Below are 15160 nucleotides of genomic sequence, written 5' to 3'. Positions count from 1 at the left end.
GCCAACGGAGCTGTTCTGGGTCCCTCCTGTCAGCTGAGAGGCAACAGATTGAATTTCAAGTGTGCGTAAATCAGAGCTCAAAACGGGACCACCGAACGGAGCTGAGTTTGCTTAGGCCGATCTGGCGGTGAGCACAGAGGCGGAGGAAAGGCCGTATTTCGAAAACAGGGATAATCGAACAAGAATTTTCCACCGCTGTAAGTCAGCGGTGGGGAACGATGGACCTTTTATGACTTGAGGACTTTGACTCTCAGAATGCCTGAGCCAGCAAGGGTTCAAGTCCAGCCACGGGGGTGACTTAGCAGGTGCTCAGCAGGAAATCAGGGAGTCACGGATTAAACTTCCTTGAAGAAATAAATAATGTTAGGCGCAAAAGCCAAGGTCCTTGGGTTCCTGACTGTCAGGTGCAGAGGTCAAGTCCAGAGAGAGGAGAAACCAGGATTAAAGTCTTCAAAGTCAGACAGCAAAGTGGCAGGAAAAGGAAGGAAAGAAGGAAGGAGTGAAAAAAGAAAGAAAGAAAGAGAGAGAGAGAAAGAGAGAGAGAAAGAAAGAAAGAGTGGGAAGGAGGGAGAGAAAAGGAAGAAAGGAAGGAGAGAGAGGTAAGGAATGAAAGGGAAAGGAAGGAAGGAGAGGGAGGGAGGGAGGGAGGGAGGGAAAGAAAGAGAAAGAAAAAAGTCAGGAGGGAGGGAAAGAAAGAAAGAAAGAAAGAAAGAGAAAGAAAGAAAGTCAGGAGGGAGGGAGGGAGGAAAGAAAAAGAAAGAAAGAAAGAAAGAAAGAAAGAAAGAAAGAAAGTCAAGAGGGAGGGAGGGAAAGAAGGAAGGAAGGAAGAAAGAAAGAAAAAGAAAGAAAGAAAGAAAAAGAAAGAAAGTCAGGAGGGAGGGAGGGAGGAAAGAAAGAAAGAAAGTCAGGAGGGAGGGAGCGAAGGAAAGAAGGAAGGAAGGAAGAAAAAGAAAGAAAGAAAGAAAGAAAGAAAGAAAGGAAGGAAGGAAGGAAGAAAAAGAAAGAAAGAAAGTCAGGAGGGAGGGAGGAAAGAAAGAAAGTCAGGAGGGAGGAAGGGAGCGAAGGAAAGAAGGAAGGAAGGAAGGAAGGAAGGAAGGAAGGAAGGAAGAAAAAAAGAAAGAAAGAAAGAAAGAAAGAAAGAAAGAAAGAAGGGAGGGAGGAAAGAAAGAAAGTCAGGAGGGAGGGAGGGAGCAAAGAAAGAAAAAGAAAGAAAGAAAGAAAGAAAGAAAGAAAGAAAGAAAGAAAGAAAGAAGGGAGGGAGGGAGGGAGGGAGGGAGGGAGGGAGGGAGGGAAGGAAGGAAGGAAGGAAGGAAGGAAGGAAGGAAGGAAGGAAGGAAGGAAGGAAGGAAGGAAGGAAGGAAGGAAAGAAGGGATGACTTCAGTTGCCAGAATTCCCCAGCCAACATGTTTCTTTTCCGCACTTATCTCATTTGAATGTAGGCTGATTAGGGTACATGTAAAACGACCATTCCGTTCTATTTTGTTGTGCAGTTCCTCCCCCTTGCAAGCCAGGGACTTCATCTCTTTTGCCTTGCTGGAGGAGGTCTCCGTGTGGTCGCTAAGAGGCGACACCCCATCCATCAATTCAATCCATCAATCAGCCAGTCAGTCAATCAAGTCCCCTTGGCACTCAGCTCGCCTTCCGGGGCCTTCAGCGGCTCTGCAATTCGGGGTCTCCCCTCCAAGTCCTAACCCGGCGGAGCCCTGCTCAGCCTCTACTTCAGGTCGTCCAGCCGGGATGGCAACCGAGCGGATCGGGACAGACGGCCTCAAGCCCAGCTCAGCGCCCGCCTGTCTGTCTGTCTGTCCTCATAGATGCCCCCCTGACCCCCCTCCCCCACCGGCCCAGGCAAGCTCGGCTTCCCGCCAGCCTTTGGCGGGAGGGTCCCTCCTCCGCCCGGCCAGGCGGGTCTCTTGCCAGGGTCTCCCCGCCATCGCCACGCCCCAACCTTGCAGGAGGGGGGGGGGAGCAGGGAGGGGGGAGCCCCCCCACCCCCACCCCCGGGCGCCGGTCGGCTGCTTCCCGGCAGGGCTGCGCGATCGCCCGGCCGCCTCCGTCCGCTGGGAAGGGAGAAGGCGCTCTCTGGGCGTGTGCAGAGTGTCTTTCCGCGAATTCCTCCGAGCCGGGCTGTCCGGGTCGCCTGCAGGGGCCGGGGAGGGGGAGGGGCGAAGGAGGGGTGGGCAATGGGAGGAGGAGGAGGAGGAGGAGGGACCCGCGGGGGGGGGCGTGGGAGGAGGCGGCGGGCGGGGCCAGTTGCCGGGCGACGCTGTACACAATGGGGGGCGGAGGGGGGGCGGTGGAAGGAGGCGCCTGTCCCGCTGCCCGGCTCAGTGCTGCGCTGCTCCCGCGGGCGTCTCTGCGGTCCGCCTTGCGCCTGGTCTCTCTGCGGTCCGCCTCCAGGTGGGTGGCCCCCTTCGGCACCGGATCGAGGGGCCGAGCGCCCGCGGGGGGATCCCCGACTCCTGTCTGGTCGCAGGACCTGCTCTGCCCCCGGGTTGCTCTCCCGACCCCCGACCCGTTTCGGCTTCAGCTCGGCTCGCGGGGCGTCCTCGGACGGGGGGGGGCAGCAGCCGTGAGGGGGGGTGAGAGGCTCCTCTGCGCACACACACACACACACACACACACACACTCTGATGACCCCTCCGAGCCCCCTTCCTGCCTGAGCAGGGGGTTGGACTAGAAGACCTCCAAGGCCCCGGTCCAACTTTTATTCTGTTAATTAAAGGCGTGGCCTCAGCTGGACCCTCGAGGCGGAGAAGGGGCTGCTGGATACCCCCCCCCCCACACACACACACCAGCCCGATCTAGGCTGGACTGCGGGACGCCCCTCCCCATCCCCTCCCAGCAGACGCAGACCCCCCCCTCCCCTTCCCCGCGGGGATTCCTTGCTGCGATTCTCCCACGCCACACACCACGAGTGACGGGCAGGCCGACCAGGCCGACCGCGCGTGCCCGGGGTGCTGGTCTCGAACCCTGGCCTCCCCGCTCCCCCTTCGACCCTGCCGCCCACCCAGCCAGGCCCTCCTGGTATCCCCCAGACGGGCCCATCCAGTTGGGGAGAGGGGGCCGAGTGCCGGGGTGTCTCTGTACTACCCCCAACTGACCACGCATTACAGAGCCTTGGTGGAGCAGTGGGCTAATGCCTCCTTAAGTAACCCCAGCTGCCTGCAATTAGTGCAAGTTCGAGTCCCACCAGGCTCAAGGTTGACTCAGCCTTCCATCCTTCCCAGGTAGGTAAAATGAGGACCCAGATTGTTGGGGGCAATTAAGCTGACTTTGTAATAATGCCGCTTGGGGTGTGTGTGTGAAAGCCCTAATAAGCAGGCATATACATAGAATGAAGGTTACTGCTAAGCTTGTAAGCCGCCCTGAGTCTTCGGAGAAGGGCGGGATATAAATGGAATTAAAAATAAATAAAAAATAAATAAATGAAATATGTGCCCTGCGCGCTGATTTATGACTCTTGAGTTGGGGCGAGGATCGCTTAGCAGGTGATTCCCTAAGGGCAGTGTGATTCTGCTCACCTTTCCTTCCCTCGCTGCTCATCACAACAGCCCTGTGAGGTAGGCTGGGCTAGCAGAGAGCAACAAGTAACTCCATTGGCAGAGGGGACAACTTGATCCTGGGCTCTGCCACCCTACTTCTCTACTTCTACATCAGCGTTCTTCAAACTTGGCCCTTTTATGACTTGTGGACTTCAACTCCCAGAATTCCTCAGGCACGCAGGTTGAGGAATTCTGGGAGTTGAAGTCCAGACCTCTTAAAGGGGCCACAGTTGAGAAACACTGATCTGGACCAAGCCTTTCCAGACTTCACCATCTGCTTGCCCAGCCTGTCTATCAAAGGATTAATTAAATAATAAGGTAAAGGTAAAAGGTAAAGGTTCCCCCGCACATGCGTGCTAGTCGTTTCCGACTCTAGGGGCCGGTGCTCATCTCCGTTTCAAAGCTGAAGAGCCAGCGCTTGTCCGAGGACGTCTCCGTGGTCATGTGGCCGGCATGACTAGATGCCAAAGGCGCACGGAACGCTGTTACCTTCCCACCGGAGTGGTCCCTGTTTTTCTACTTGCATTTTTACGCACTTTCGAACTGCTAGGTTGGCAGAAGCTGGGATGAGTAACAGGCGCTCACTCTGTTACGCGGCACTCGGGATTCGACCCGCCAAACTGCCGACCTTCTGATCGACAAGCTCAGCATCCTAACCCACTGAGCCACCGCGTCCCTTTAATTAAATAATAGGCTCTCTTAATTAATTGACTCCTTCCTCTTGCTCCTCCCTCCCTTGCCAAGGGTTTGGAAATGGTCACCTCAACGGCAACCGTCTCCCTGGTCAGGCTAGGCTGGGAATGATGGATTGGACGCAGCCTTGCAAAGGAGAGCATGCAAACATTTTGGGGGGTTAACCTCTTTCTCTCCTGTGCCCCCTTTAGATCGACTGAACCCTTAGCGCCACCCAGCCGAGATGTCCACTGACGTCTGGGTTGGAACCTGGAGACCCCACCGGCCGAGGGGACCAATCGCTGCCCTCTACAGCAGCCCCGGGCCCAAGTATGGCCTCCCGACCAATGTGGGTGAGCATCGCCGGTCTGCATAAAAGAACACACTGTGGTCTCCTTTCTATCGTCGAACAGGGCAAAATGCAGCCTTATTTATAAAAAGAATAAAGGTGGGATGTGAATGAATGAATAAGAATGAATGAATGAATAAGAACAGGAGTCTTCAAACATGGCCCTTTTATGACTTGTGGACTTCAACTCCCAGAGTTCCTCTGCCAGGCACGCTGGCTTAGGAATTCTGGGAGTTGAAGTCCACAAGTCATAAAAGGGCCACGTTTGAAGACCCCTGAATAAGAGTGAATGAATGAATGTGAATGAGTGAGTGAGTGAGTGAGTGATTGGATAGATGACTTCCAAGATCCCTTCCACTTCTGTTGTTCTGTATTCTGAATGAATGAATCTGACTCTCCCTAAGCCATGGGTCTTCCAACGTGGCCCTTGGATGACTTGTGGCCTTCAACTCCCAGAATTCCTCAGCCAGCCTGGCTGAGGAATTCTGGGAGTTGAAGTTCACAAGTCACGAAAGGGCCAAGCTGGAAGACCCCTGCCCTAAGCTTTAAATAGAAGTGGTTTCTCTTTTTTCTTCAATCCATCAGTCAGCAAGGCGAACTTCCTATCGAGGAACATTTTGATAGCCAGTGGCACAAAAGAAGACCCAGTTAAAACAAACTAACCCAGATTGTACCTGGGAGCAATTTTTTCCCCAAGCATCTGCAACCCAAAGAAAGTACCTGATTCCTAAGATGGCTTTTCTTTTCTGATGATGATATTCGCTAGCTGGGTCACGAAACGTCTGTAAGAAAAAGCCAAGCTCAGAGAGCACTAAGGATCCCACTGCTCCTCCTCCTCCTCCTCCTGTTTCTCCTCCCCTCCCTCCTCCCTCTCCACCAACCCCCCTCCCTTCTAACACTGATGATGTTCCCTAGCTGGGTCCTGAAATGTCTGCCAGAAAATCACCAAGCTCAGAGAGCAGCAAGGGCCCTACAGTCGTCGTCATCGTCCTCCTCCTCCTCCTCCTCCTCCTCCTCCTCCTCCTCCTCCTCCTCCTCCTCCTCCTCCTCCTCCTCCTCTCCACAAGCTCACTCTCTTCTAGCACTGATGGTGTTTCCTAGTTGGCTCATGAAATGTCTGCAATAACACACCTGTCAGGTAGCACTAGGGACCCCACAGTCTTTCTTCCTCCTCCTCCTCCTCCTCCTCCTCCTCCTCCTCCTCCTCCTCCTCCTCCTCCTCCTCCTCCTCCTCCCTTCTAGCACTGATGATGTTCCCTAGCTGGGTCCTGAAACGTCTGCCAGAAAACCACCCAGCTCAGAGAGCGCCAAGGGGATCCCTCATCATTCTCCTGGTCCCTTCGAACAAGCCACCCCTTAACTCATCCTACGGACACCGGTGAGACCCAACGGGTGTTGAGCAGAGCCATGGATGCCACCCCCTTTCCTAGCATGGGGGGCCTTGACGGCTGCAGGAGCTCAGGTACGGGGCACCTCTTCACTGCAGGTCCCGCTCACTCGCGCGCTCTCCTCCTCTTCCTCCGTCCAGGTTACCAACACCACGATCCCTCTCGCTTCCGGGCCCCGGCCTACAGCATGGGTGGCCGACGTTTCCAGATGCTGGACAGCTGCTCTCCAGGACCGGGTTACATGGTTCCCACCAACATGACCATGAGAGGCAAAGATGGGATCCCCGCCTACTCCATCTACGGGCGCCCCAAGGATGGGGCGACCTTTCGGACGCCAGGGCCAGGTCAGTGTTGGGACCACGTTGCCAAAGCATCCTAGGTCGCCTTCTCCACCATGGGTGATGGAGAAGAAGGAAACCAAAGAGGATCAGGGGACTGGAGACTAAAACATACGAGAAACGGTGGCTGGAATTGGGGATGTCCAGTTTAACGAAGAGAAGGACGAGGGGGGACAGGATAGCAGTCTTAAAATATCTCAGGGGCTGCCCCAAAGAAGAGGGAGTCAAGCTGTTCTCCAAAGCACCCGAAGGCAGGACAAGAAGCAACGGATGGACACTAACCAAGGAGAGAAGCAGCCTGGAACTATTTATTTATTTATTTAATTAGTTTTATCTACCGCCCTATTCCCGAAGGACTCAGGGCGGTTTACAGGGCAAAGTTAAAAGACAAAATAAGAGTTAAAATAGAATTAAAATAAGATTAAATAACAATTAGTAGCCCAAAGTTTAAAAATTTGAAAGTTTAAAAATTAAAACCCCTCAGTCCAGAATTGAGGCCTTTGAACTACGGTGCTGGAGAAGACTCCTGCGAGTCCCTCGGACTGCAAGGCGATCCAACCGGTCAGTCCTAGAGGAGATCAATCCTGACTGCTCTTTAGAAGGCCAGATCCTGAAGCTAAAACTCAAATCCTTTGGCCACCTAATGAGAAGGAAGGACTCACTGGAGAAGAGCCTCATGCTGGGAAAGGCTGAGGGCGAGAGAAGACGGGGACGACAGAGAAGGAGGTGGCTGGATGGAGTCACTGAAGCAGGAGGCCTGAGCTTAAATGGACTCCAGAAGATGGTAGAAGACAGGAAGGCCTGGAGGAACGTTGTCCATGGGGTCGCGATGGGTCGGACACGACTTTGCAACTAACAACAACAACAGTCCAGGCCAGATAAATCAAATCACCAAGTTTTTAGGTCCCGGCGAAACGAAAGAAGGTCGGGGGCAGTCCGGAGTTCCACAGGCAGATCGTTCCACAGGGCAGGCGCGTCCACAGAGAACGCCCTTCCCCTGGGGATCACCCACCGGCACTGACTGACCGGCGGCACCCTAAGGAGGCCCTCCCTGTGGGAGCGCACAGGATGATGGGAAGCTGATGCCGGCAGCAGGTGCTCCCTGAGATAATCCGGACCCAAGCCATTTAGAGCTTTATAGGTCATCACCAGCACCTAAGGAGGAACTTCCTGACAGTGAGAACAATTAACCAGTGGAACTCCTTGCCTCCAGAAGTTGTGGGTGCTCCATCGCTGGAGATTTTTAAGAAAAGCCTGGACAACCATTTGTCTCAAATGGTAGAGGGTTTCCTGCCTGAGCAGTGGGTTGGACTAGAAGACCTCCAAGGTCCCTTCCAACTCTTCTCTTCTCTTTATTTATGTATTTATTTATTTTATTTATTAAATTTTTATACCGCCCTTCTCCCGAAGGACTCAGGGCGGTGTACAGGGCTATAATAAATATCAAAATGTAAATACAAAAGTTAAAAGAGAGTTAAAAAGAATTAAATAATTATGCCCAATATAATACAATAATAAAAGCGTGTTAAAACTAAATCCAAACCCCAAACCCATCAGACCAGGCCAGATTGTTCAAATAAATAAGTTTTTAAATCGCGCCGGAAGGAGCGAAGGTTGGGGGCCGTCCGGAGCTCAACCGGCAAGCGGTTCCACAGGTCTGGCGCGCCCACAGAGAACTTCTCTTCTCTTCTCTTCTCTTCTCTTCTCTTCTCTTCTCTTCTCTTCTCTTCTCTTTCCTATTTCCTCTCCTCTCCTCTCCTCTTCCCTATTTTCTATTCTGTTCTGTTCTGTTCTGTTCTGTTCTATTCCGGAGGAATTTCCTATCCATGACAACAATCAACCAGAGAAAAGTCTTGCCTCCAGAAGTTGTGGGTGCTGCCAACGCTGGCGGCTTCTGTGATATTCTGTTATGTTTGGGGAAGGGCTGCACGTTGTCCATCTCCCCTTCCTCCTGAGCTCCTCCTGGCTCTTGGGCCAAAGAGAACCCCTCCTTTGCTTTCATTCGCAGGTCGCTATTCTCCCGAGAAAGCTGGAAAGTTGGCTTATCCGTGTGCCCCAAATTACTCAATGGCTTCGCGGACAAAGGACTTCCAGAATGAGCAGACACCAGGTGAGGGGGAGGATGGACCCAGTCGGACCCCGACAGCAGCCCAGACCACACCACGTGGCCATTTAGCCTTCTCGCACAAGTGGCTAGTCCATAGTTAAGCACGCTATAAATAACCTCTCCCTCAAATTAGATGGACAGACCTGTATTAAGAGGCTTTCCCAGGCCGTAGCAAACTCTCCTGACTCTTTTAATATACAACTTGTTAACCGTTCCAAATGACAGCGGCACGGGGAAAAAATGGGATTTACGACCAGTCCTCACACTTACGACCGTCGTGACATTCCCCAGGATGACCTGATCAAAATTCGGGCACTTGGCAGCCTGCACGTATTTATGACGGTTGTATCGTCGCATTGTTGCCGTTTGTGACATTCCCAGCTGCCATCCGACAAGCAAAGCCAAAGGTGGTAGAGGGATTCGCATAACGACTTAATGGTGTTTCACTTAGCAACTGTGGCAAAAAAAATAACACATTGTAGAATTGAGCTTGACTCATTTAACAACTGCCTGGCTTAGCATTGGGAATTCTGGTCCCGGTTGTCGTAAGTTGAGGGTGATCTGTAAGCCACACAGAAACCAGGGTCACGGGTGCTACACACCATGCTTGCGTGGTTGCCTTACAAGAGTGGCTGCCATCCCATCTTGCAGTGCTGACGTGGCAAACTCTCACATGCAAGGGGGGGGGGAATCCACCAAGGGGGGGGTCTCCACAACTGTGTGGTTGAAGCCCCTCTTCCTTTGTTGAATGCACATACACAGCTAAGGAGCATCGTCGGGTGCGTTGCTTTTGCTTTGCCTTGCTTTGTGTTGTGTTGCATTGCTTTGCACTGCTTTGCCTTGCCTTGCGTTGCTTTCTGTTGCTATGTTTTGCTATGCGTTGCGTTGCTTTGTTTTGCTTTATGTTCCATTGCTTTGTGTTGCGTTGCGTTGCTTTGCATTGCGTTGCATTTCATTGCTCTGTGTTGCTTTGTTGTGTTGTGTTGCATTGCTTTGTTTTTCTTTGTCTTGCTTTCTGTTGTATGTTTTGCTGTGTGTTGTGTTGCGTTGTGTTGCTTTATCTTCCATGGCTTTCCGTTGCTTTGCTTTGCTTTGTGTTCTGTTACTTTGCGTTGCTTTGTGCTGCTTCCTCTTTCCCGGCAAAGCCCCCCTGCCACCCCCACCCCAAGCCCTGACCGTCCCCTCTCTTGCCCCCCCAGGGCCCGCCGCCTACGGCCTTCCCCCCATGCTGGGCCCCAAAGTGATCAGCAAGAGCTCGGCTCCCAATTACTCCATTTTCGGACGCAGCGCCATCGGAAGCTTCTACGAGGACCTCAGCCGGGTAGGGGGGCTGGCCGCGGGCGGGAATTCCGGCCATGGGGCATTCTCTCCACACACCCCCAGCACAGACAGCCCTGAGCATGGACAGAGTGCTCAGACCAGAGACCACCGGGCATTCCAAAAGGGTCGCCGGTCTGGAGGAGGGAACCGCAAAGCCTTTTGCACCCTGGCCAAGAAAGTTCCACTGGGGATGCCAAAAGTTAAGGCCTGCTGGAGTGCCCCTTTGTGGGGGGAAGGGGGGGCTGGGGGGTAGAGTAGAGGAACACTTGACTGGGCAGCTGGTGAATGCCCCAGGACAGCCACGCCCACCCTCAAAGCCAGCCCGGGGGTCTTGCGTGGGCAGCTCTCTTATCAGGGGGGTGGGCTTCGGTCCAACCCAGCTGCCAGGGAGCAGGAGGGTGGCAGGCCTTGTTTATTTATTATGGGATAGACATTTGTCTGAAATGGTATAGAGTCTCCTGCTTGAGCAGGGGTTGGACTAGATGACCTCCAAAATCCCTTCCAACCTCTTCTCTCATCTCTATATTCTATTCTATTCTATTCTATTCTATTCTATTCTATTCTATTCTATTCTATTCTATTCTATTCTATTCTATTCTATTCTATTCTATTCTATTCTACTCTACTCTACTCTAAACTATTCTGTACTCTATTCTCAATACATATTCTATTCTATTTTCTATTCTACATATTCTATAATTATTCTCTATTCTATTCTATTCTATTCTATTCTATTCTATTCTATTCTATTCTATTCTATTCTATTCTATTCTATTCTATTCTATTCTATTCATTTTCTCTTCTATTTTATTCTATTCTATTTTATTTTCTATTCCGTGGGGCAGGGGCTGCCAGGTTGAAGGCGCCCTTCCTGGCTCCCATCAGATGGCAAGATTTAGGGCAAAGGACCAGGAGTGCCCACCCTGTCTGACCCACTAGGATGAGTTAATGTCTTTAGGGAAAGGTGATCCCAACGGTAACCTGGCCTTGTGCCCTAGAGAGCATTAAAAGGTGAGGACTAGCACCTTGAATTGCATCCGGAAAGAAACTGGAAGCCAGAGCAACTCATGCAGCAGAGGGGTTTCATGGGCAAAGTTAGCCCCCCCCATTACTGTCCACGCTGACGCATTCTGGATAGGGTCGATGGGGTGGGACCCTGAGGGGTGGGGTAGACAGTTTGTGATGCTTGACTTTCCTCCCCCCCACACACAGACTCCTGGACCGTGCAATTACCGTGTGGTGGACACCGGGGTGTACAAGAACCGCCCCCCGCATTACAGCATCATTGCGCGGAACATGCTTCCCGGGGACACCACCATCATTCCCGGCCCCGGGGCCTACAGTCCGGAGAAGGTGAGGGCATGCAAGGGGAGGGACTTCTGTGGGGGTCCCATGCAGCCAAGGGGTCATAGGATGCAGGGGGAGGGGGCTGCTACCGGAGTCAATCCTTCGTCTCAACCATTTGCTTCCTTGCCCTCTGTCCTCCAGTTACGACCGTGATGGAGCCTGCCCATCACGCTCGTAACCCACGACCGTGGGTCACCCAAACACACCCAATTTTACACACTTCAAGCCGACGCTTCTGCGAGGCTCTGGGGCAGCTTTCTAGCCCCCTCTCTTTCTATCCTCACCCCCCAGAAGTAACACTGCCTTTTTTCCCCCTTTTCTTCTCTTGCCCCCCCCCTCCCCAAATCCCACAGCACAATCCACTCCGTGGCTTGACGTTCGGGATCCGCCACTCGGACTACGTGGCTCCTCTGATCGTGGACGTGGCAGATTAGACCACGGCTGGGTGGGCCAGACAAGAAGCCATTCTTTGCCATCTCTGGGTCTCCGGTTGATGCTTGGGTGGTGGTGGGGGTGTTTCCCATTCGGGGCAGGGAGGGGGGTCATCTACAGAGGGCTTTCCAAACTTGGCCACTTTAAGACTTGAGGAGTTCAAGTCCCAGAATTCCTCAGCCAGCTGGCTGAGGGATTCTGGGAGTTGAAGTCCCCAAGTCTTAAAGTGGCCATGTTTGAGAGCTGGCTGAGGAATTCTGGGAGTTGAAGTCCCCAAGTCTTAAAGTGGCCATGTTTGAGAGCTGGCTGAGGAATTCTGGGAGTTGAAGTCCCCAAGTCTTAAAGTGGCCATGTTTGGGGGCTGGCTAAGGGATTCTGGGAGTTGAAGTCTCCAAGTCTCCAAGTGGCCAAGTTTGGGGGCTGGCTGAGGGATTCTGGGAGTTGAAGTCCCCAAATCTTAAAGTGGCCATGTTTGGGGGCTGGCTAAGGGATTCTGGGAGTTGAAGTCCCCAAGTCTTCAAGTGGCCAGGTTTGGGGGCTGGCTGAGGGATTCTGGGAGTTGAAGTCCCCAAGTCTTCAAGTAGCCAAGTTTGGAGAGATCTGATCTATGGGGCTTAGAATGACCAGATGGAGTCTTGCACTGCAGTGGGCAGACTTCTTAAACCTCCCGTTCTTTTACTTCCACTCAACTGAGAGGTTTGGGTATGAATTGAAGGGTGGTGGGACAGAGGGACAATGTTGGCATAACCAGGGAAAAGAATATTTGTAGTTCAGGTGGAGGTGCTCTCTGATTTTGGAGGTTTTCTTGTAGGTGTTTCATGACCCAACTAGGTAACATCATCAGTGCTAGGAGGAGGAGGAGGAGGAGGAGGAGGAGGAGGAGGAGGAAGAACTGTGGGGTCCTTGGTGCTCTCTGAACTTAGTTGCTTTCTTGAAGATGTTTCATGACCCAACTAGGTCACATCGTCACTTGTGCTGAAAGGCTTTTAAGCACTGATGATGCTACCTAGCTGGGTCATGCAACGTCTGCAAGAAAGCAACCGAGCTCGGAGAGCACCAAAGGATGACACAATATCAGACCTGCTGGCTGGGGAATTATCAGTCAGCATAGAGCTGGAAGGGACCTCGGAGGTCTTCCAGTCCACCCCCCTGCTCAAGCGGGAGATCCTATACCCTTTTGGAATTCTGGGTCCACTCCTCTTAAAGATGCCAAGGTTGAGAAGCCCTGAGGTCGGATTTGCCGACAACCTTGCGAATCCTGTACCAAAAGCTTTGGGGCCATTTCCTGTTCCTGGATTGGTAGAAAGTAGATGCTGCATATCTGGGCGGATGGGTTACCTGCTTGGCTGCACGGCGGGCAGATCCAACTTGAAGTTGCTCGGGGTGCCTTTCTCCTCCCTCCGTGGCTGAAGGCCTGGAGAAGCCTCTACTGGAACTCAAACGGTCATCGGACAATGCTCAAAGCTCAGCCCATGTCTAAACCACACGTGGAAATCAGGCCGGTTGTGTTCCTCACCCCTTCTTGTCAAAAGAGTGCTCAAAACTTCAAACAGAAACATCGGCGATATCTGCCCATGGTTACGTCTCACCAAGGAAGAAGAAGGATGAAACACAAGAGCGGAGGATAAATAAAGGGAAGAGACACCGCCCCCCACCCAGCACCCCAAGACCAGGATTCATAGGTTTGTCTTGGCCTTCTTTGACCATGGCATCCTTCTGGCTAGCTAAGGGTGCTGAGAAGGGGAGACCCCGGTCTTCAGCGGTTCTCTTCCTTCTTCTGCGGATGGTTCTGCCTGGTGTCGACGTGGAAAAAAGGTCTAGGCCAGCCTGCCTCAAGCCCAGCGCGGGGAATTCTGGGAGCTGAGCTTCACGCACCTTAAGGTGGCCAAGTCTGAGAAATGATGGTCTAACCAAGCACTTCTAAACTTGGCAACTTGCACACTTCAACTCCCAGAATTCCTCAGCCAGCACGTCTGTCTGAGGAATTCTGGGAGTTGAAGTCCACAAGTCATAAAAGGGCCACGTTTGAAGACTTGGCTGAGGAATTCTGGGAGTTGAAGTCCACAAGTCTTAAAAGTGGCCAGGCTTGGAGACGCCCCCCCCTGGCTGAGGAATTCTGGGAGTTGAAGTCCACAAGTCTTAAAGTGGCCAGGCTTGGAGAAGCCCCTGCTCTAGGAGTACATCTGCCCCCACCCTCCTTCTATAGGAGCCTGAAGACGACCTGACTCTGTGGGTGGGCCTGAGGCTCCAGTGGGGGAGTTCCACGCTGGAGGGGCTGCTGAGCTGACGGCAGAGCCCACCTGCCCACCTCCTCGTTCTCTGCTCTCCACCCATCCATCTTTTCTGGTTGCCCTGTGGATGTATTATTATTATTATTATTGTCATATTCTTTTTCATTGATTCCTTTGGGGCTCTTGTTATTTCACTTCCCTTCTGCTTCTCATTCCTTCCTTCTCCTTGTCTTAAGCCGCCTGGAGGGGCCCCACAGCGAGATACGTGGCAAATAAATCGAACCCATATAAATATTACATGAATGAATTAAGTAAAATAAATTTAAAGATAAAAGATAAATAAAAATAAATAAAATAAATTACAAATGTCCAGTTATACATCTTTACCTTCTGGGAACCCTGGAAAGTGATCCCAGCAGGGTTGACGGGGGGGGGGGGGAAGGGGGAGGGGGGAGAGATTTTGTTTGTGGGTTTGCAAAATTGCACCACATTGTTGCACCATTTCTCCCGCTAAAACTGTGCAGAAGTGTTGCCACAGCCCAGACTGCCAGCCCTTCACGCTAGTCCAGATTAGGAAACCATACAGGCTCACCCTACGTTTAGTATAAGGTTCTCGTCCAGGTTAATCCTCAAGTTTACAACTGGTATTAAGCCTCTACGTGGGTCAAGGGTGTGCTGGCAGGAAAGAATAAAAGAACACAAATTTTGAAATAAAAAAAAAATAAGGGAAGGGAAGAAATAAATAACGAGAAAGAAAAAGAGGAAAAGAAAGAAAAAAGAGAAAGAAAGAAAGAAAGGAAAGAGAAAAAGAGGGAAGGAAGGGGAAGGAGGTGAAAAGGGAAAGGGAAAGGAATGAAGGAAGGGAAGAAATGAGAAAGAAAAAAAGGAAAAGGAGAAAGAAAAAGAAGGAAGGAGGGAAGGAAGGGGGAAGGAGAGGGAAGGGAAGGAAGTAAGGGAAGAAATAATGAGAAAGAAAAAAGAAAGAAGAAGGGAGGGAGGGAGGGAAGGAAGGAAGGGGGAAGGAGAGGAAAGGAAGTAAGGGAAGAAATAACGAGAAAGAAAAAGAGGAAAAGAAAGAAAGAAAGAAAGGAAAGAGAAAAAGAGGGAAGGAAGGGGAAGGAGGTGAAAAGGGAAAGGGAAGGAAGGAAGGGAAGAAATGAGAAAGAAAAAGAATGAAGGAGGGAAGGGAGGAAGGAAGGGGGAAGGAGAGGAAAGGAAGGAAGGGAAGAAATAATGAGAAAGAAAAGCAAAAGGAGAAAAAGAAAGAAAGGGGAGGAAGGAAGGAAGGAAGGAGGGAAGGAAGGAAGGAAAGAGAAATGACTCTGCTCTCCTTAACAGCAGCTACGAGTGCATTAATAATTCACCCTCTCTAAGGTTACAGCATAATTTTCTTCTTTTGCTTTCTCTTCCACCCTTTCTAATGTTCATTT

The 15160-nt window shown here is 51.7% G+C and overlaps 1 protein-coding gene across 1 annotated transcript; it reads left to right on the top strand.

Annotated features, from left to right (window-relative positions):
- CIMAP1B (ciliary microtubule associated protein 1B) lies at positions 1–11539 on the top strand. Its single transcript, XM_083366152.1, has 7 exons — positions 1–197; positions 4431–4571; positions 6096–6299; positions 8302–8403; positions 9600–9721; positions 10933–11073; positions 11421–11539. Exons 2-7 carry the CDS (start codon positions 4463–4465, stop codon positions 11499–11501), a joined length of 759 nt encoding a protein of 252 aa, XP_083222278.1. The 5' UTR covers positions 1–197; positions 4431–4462; the 3' UTR covers positions 11502–11539.
- Positions 11540–15160: the final 3621 nt, after the last annotated feature.

This window comes from Vipera ursinii (assembly GCF_947247035.1).
Source record: "Vipera ursinii genome assembly, chromosome: 6".
Classification (NCBI taxonomy): domain Eukaryota; kingdom Metazoa; phylum Chordata; class Lepidosauria; order Squamata; family Viperidae; genus Vipera; species Vipera ursinii.
Note: the sequence above shows the minus strand (reverse complement) of the source record. Positions and strands in the feature narration are given on the sequence as shown.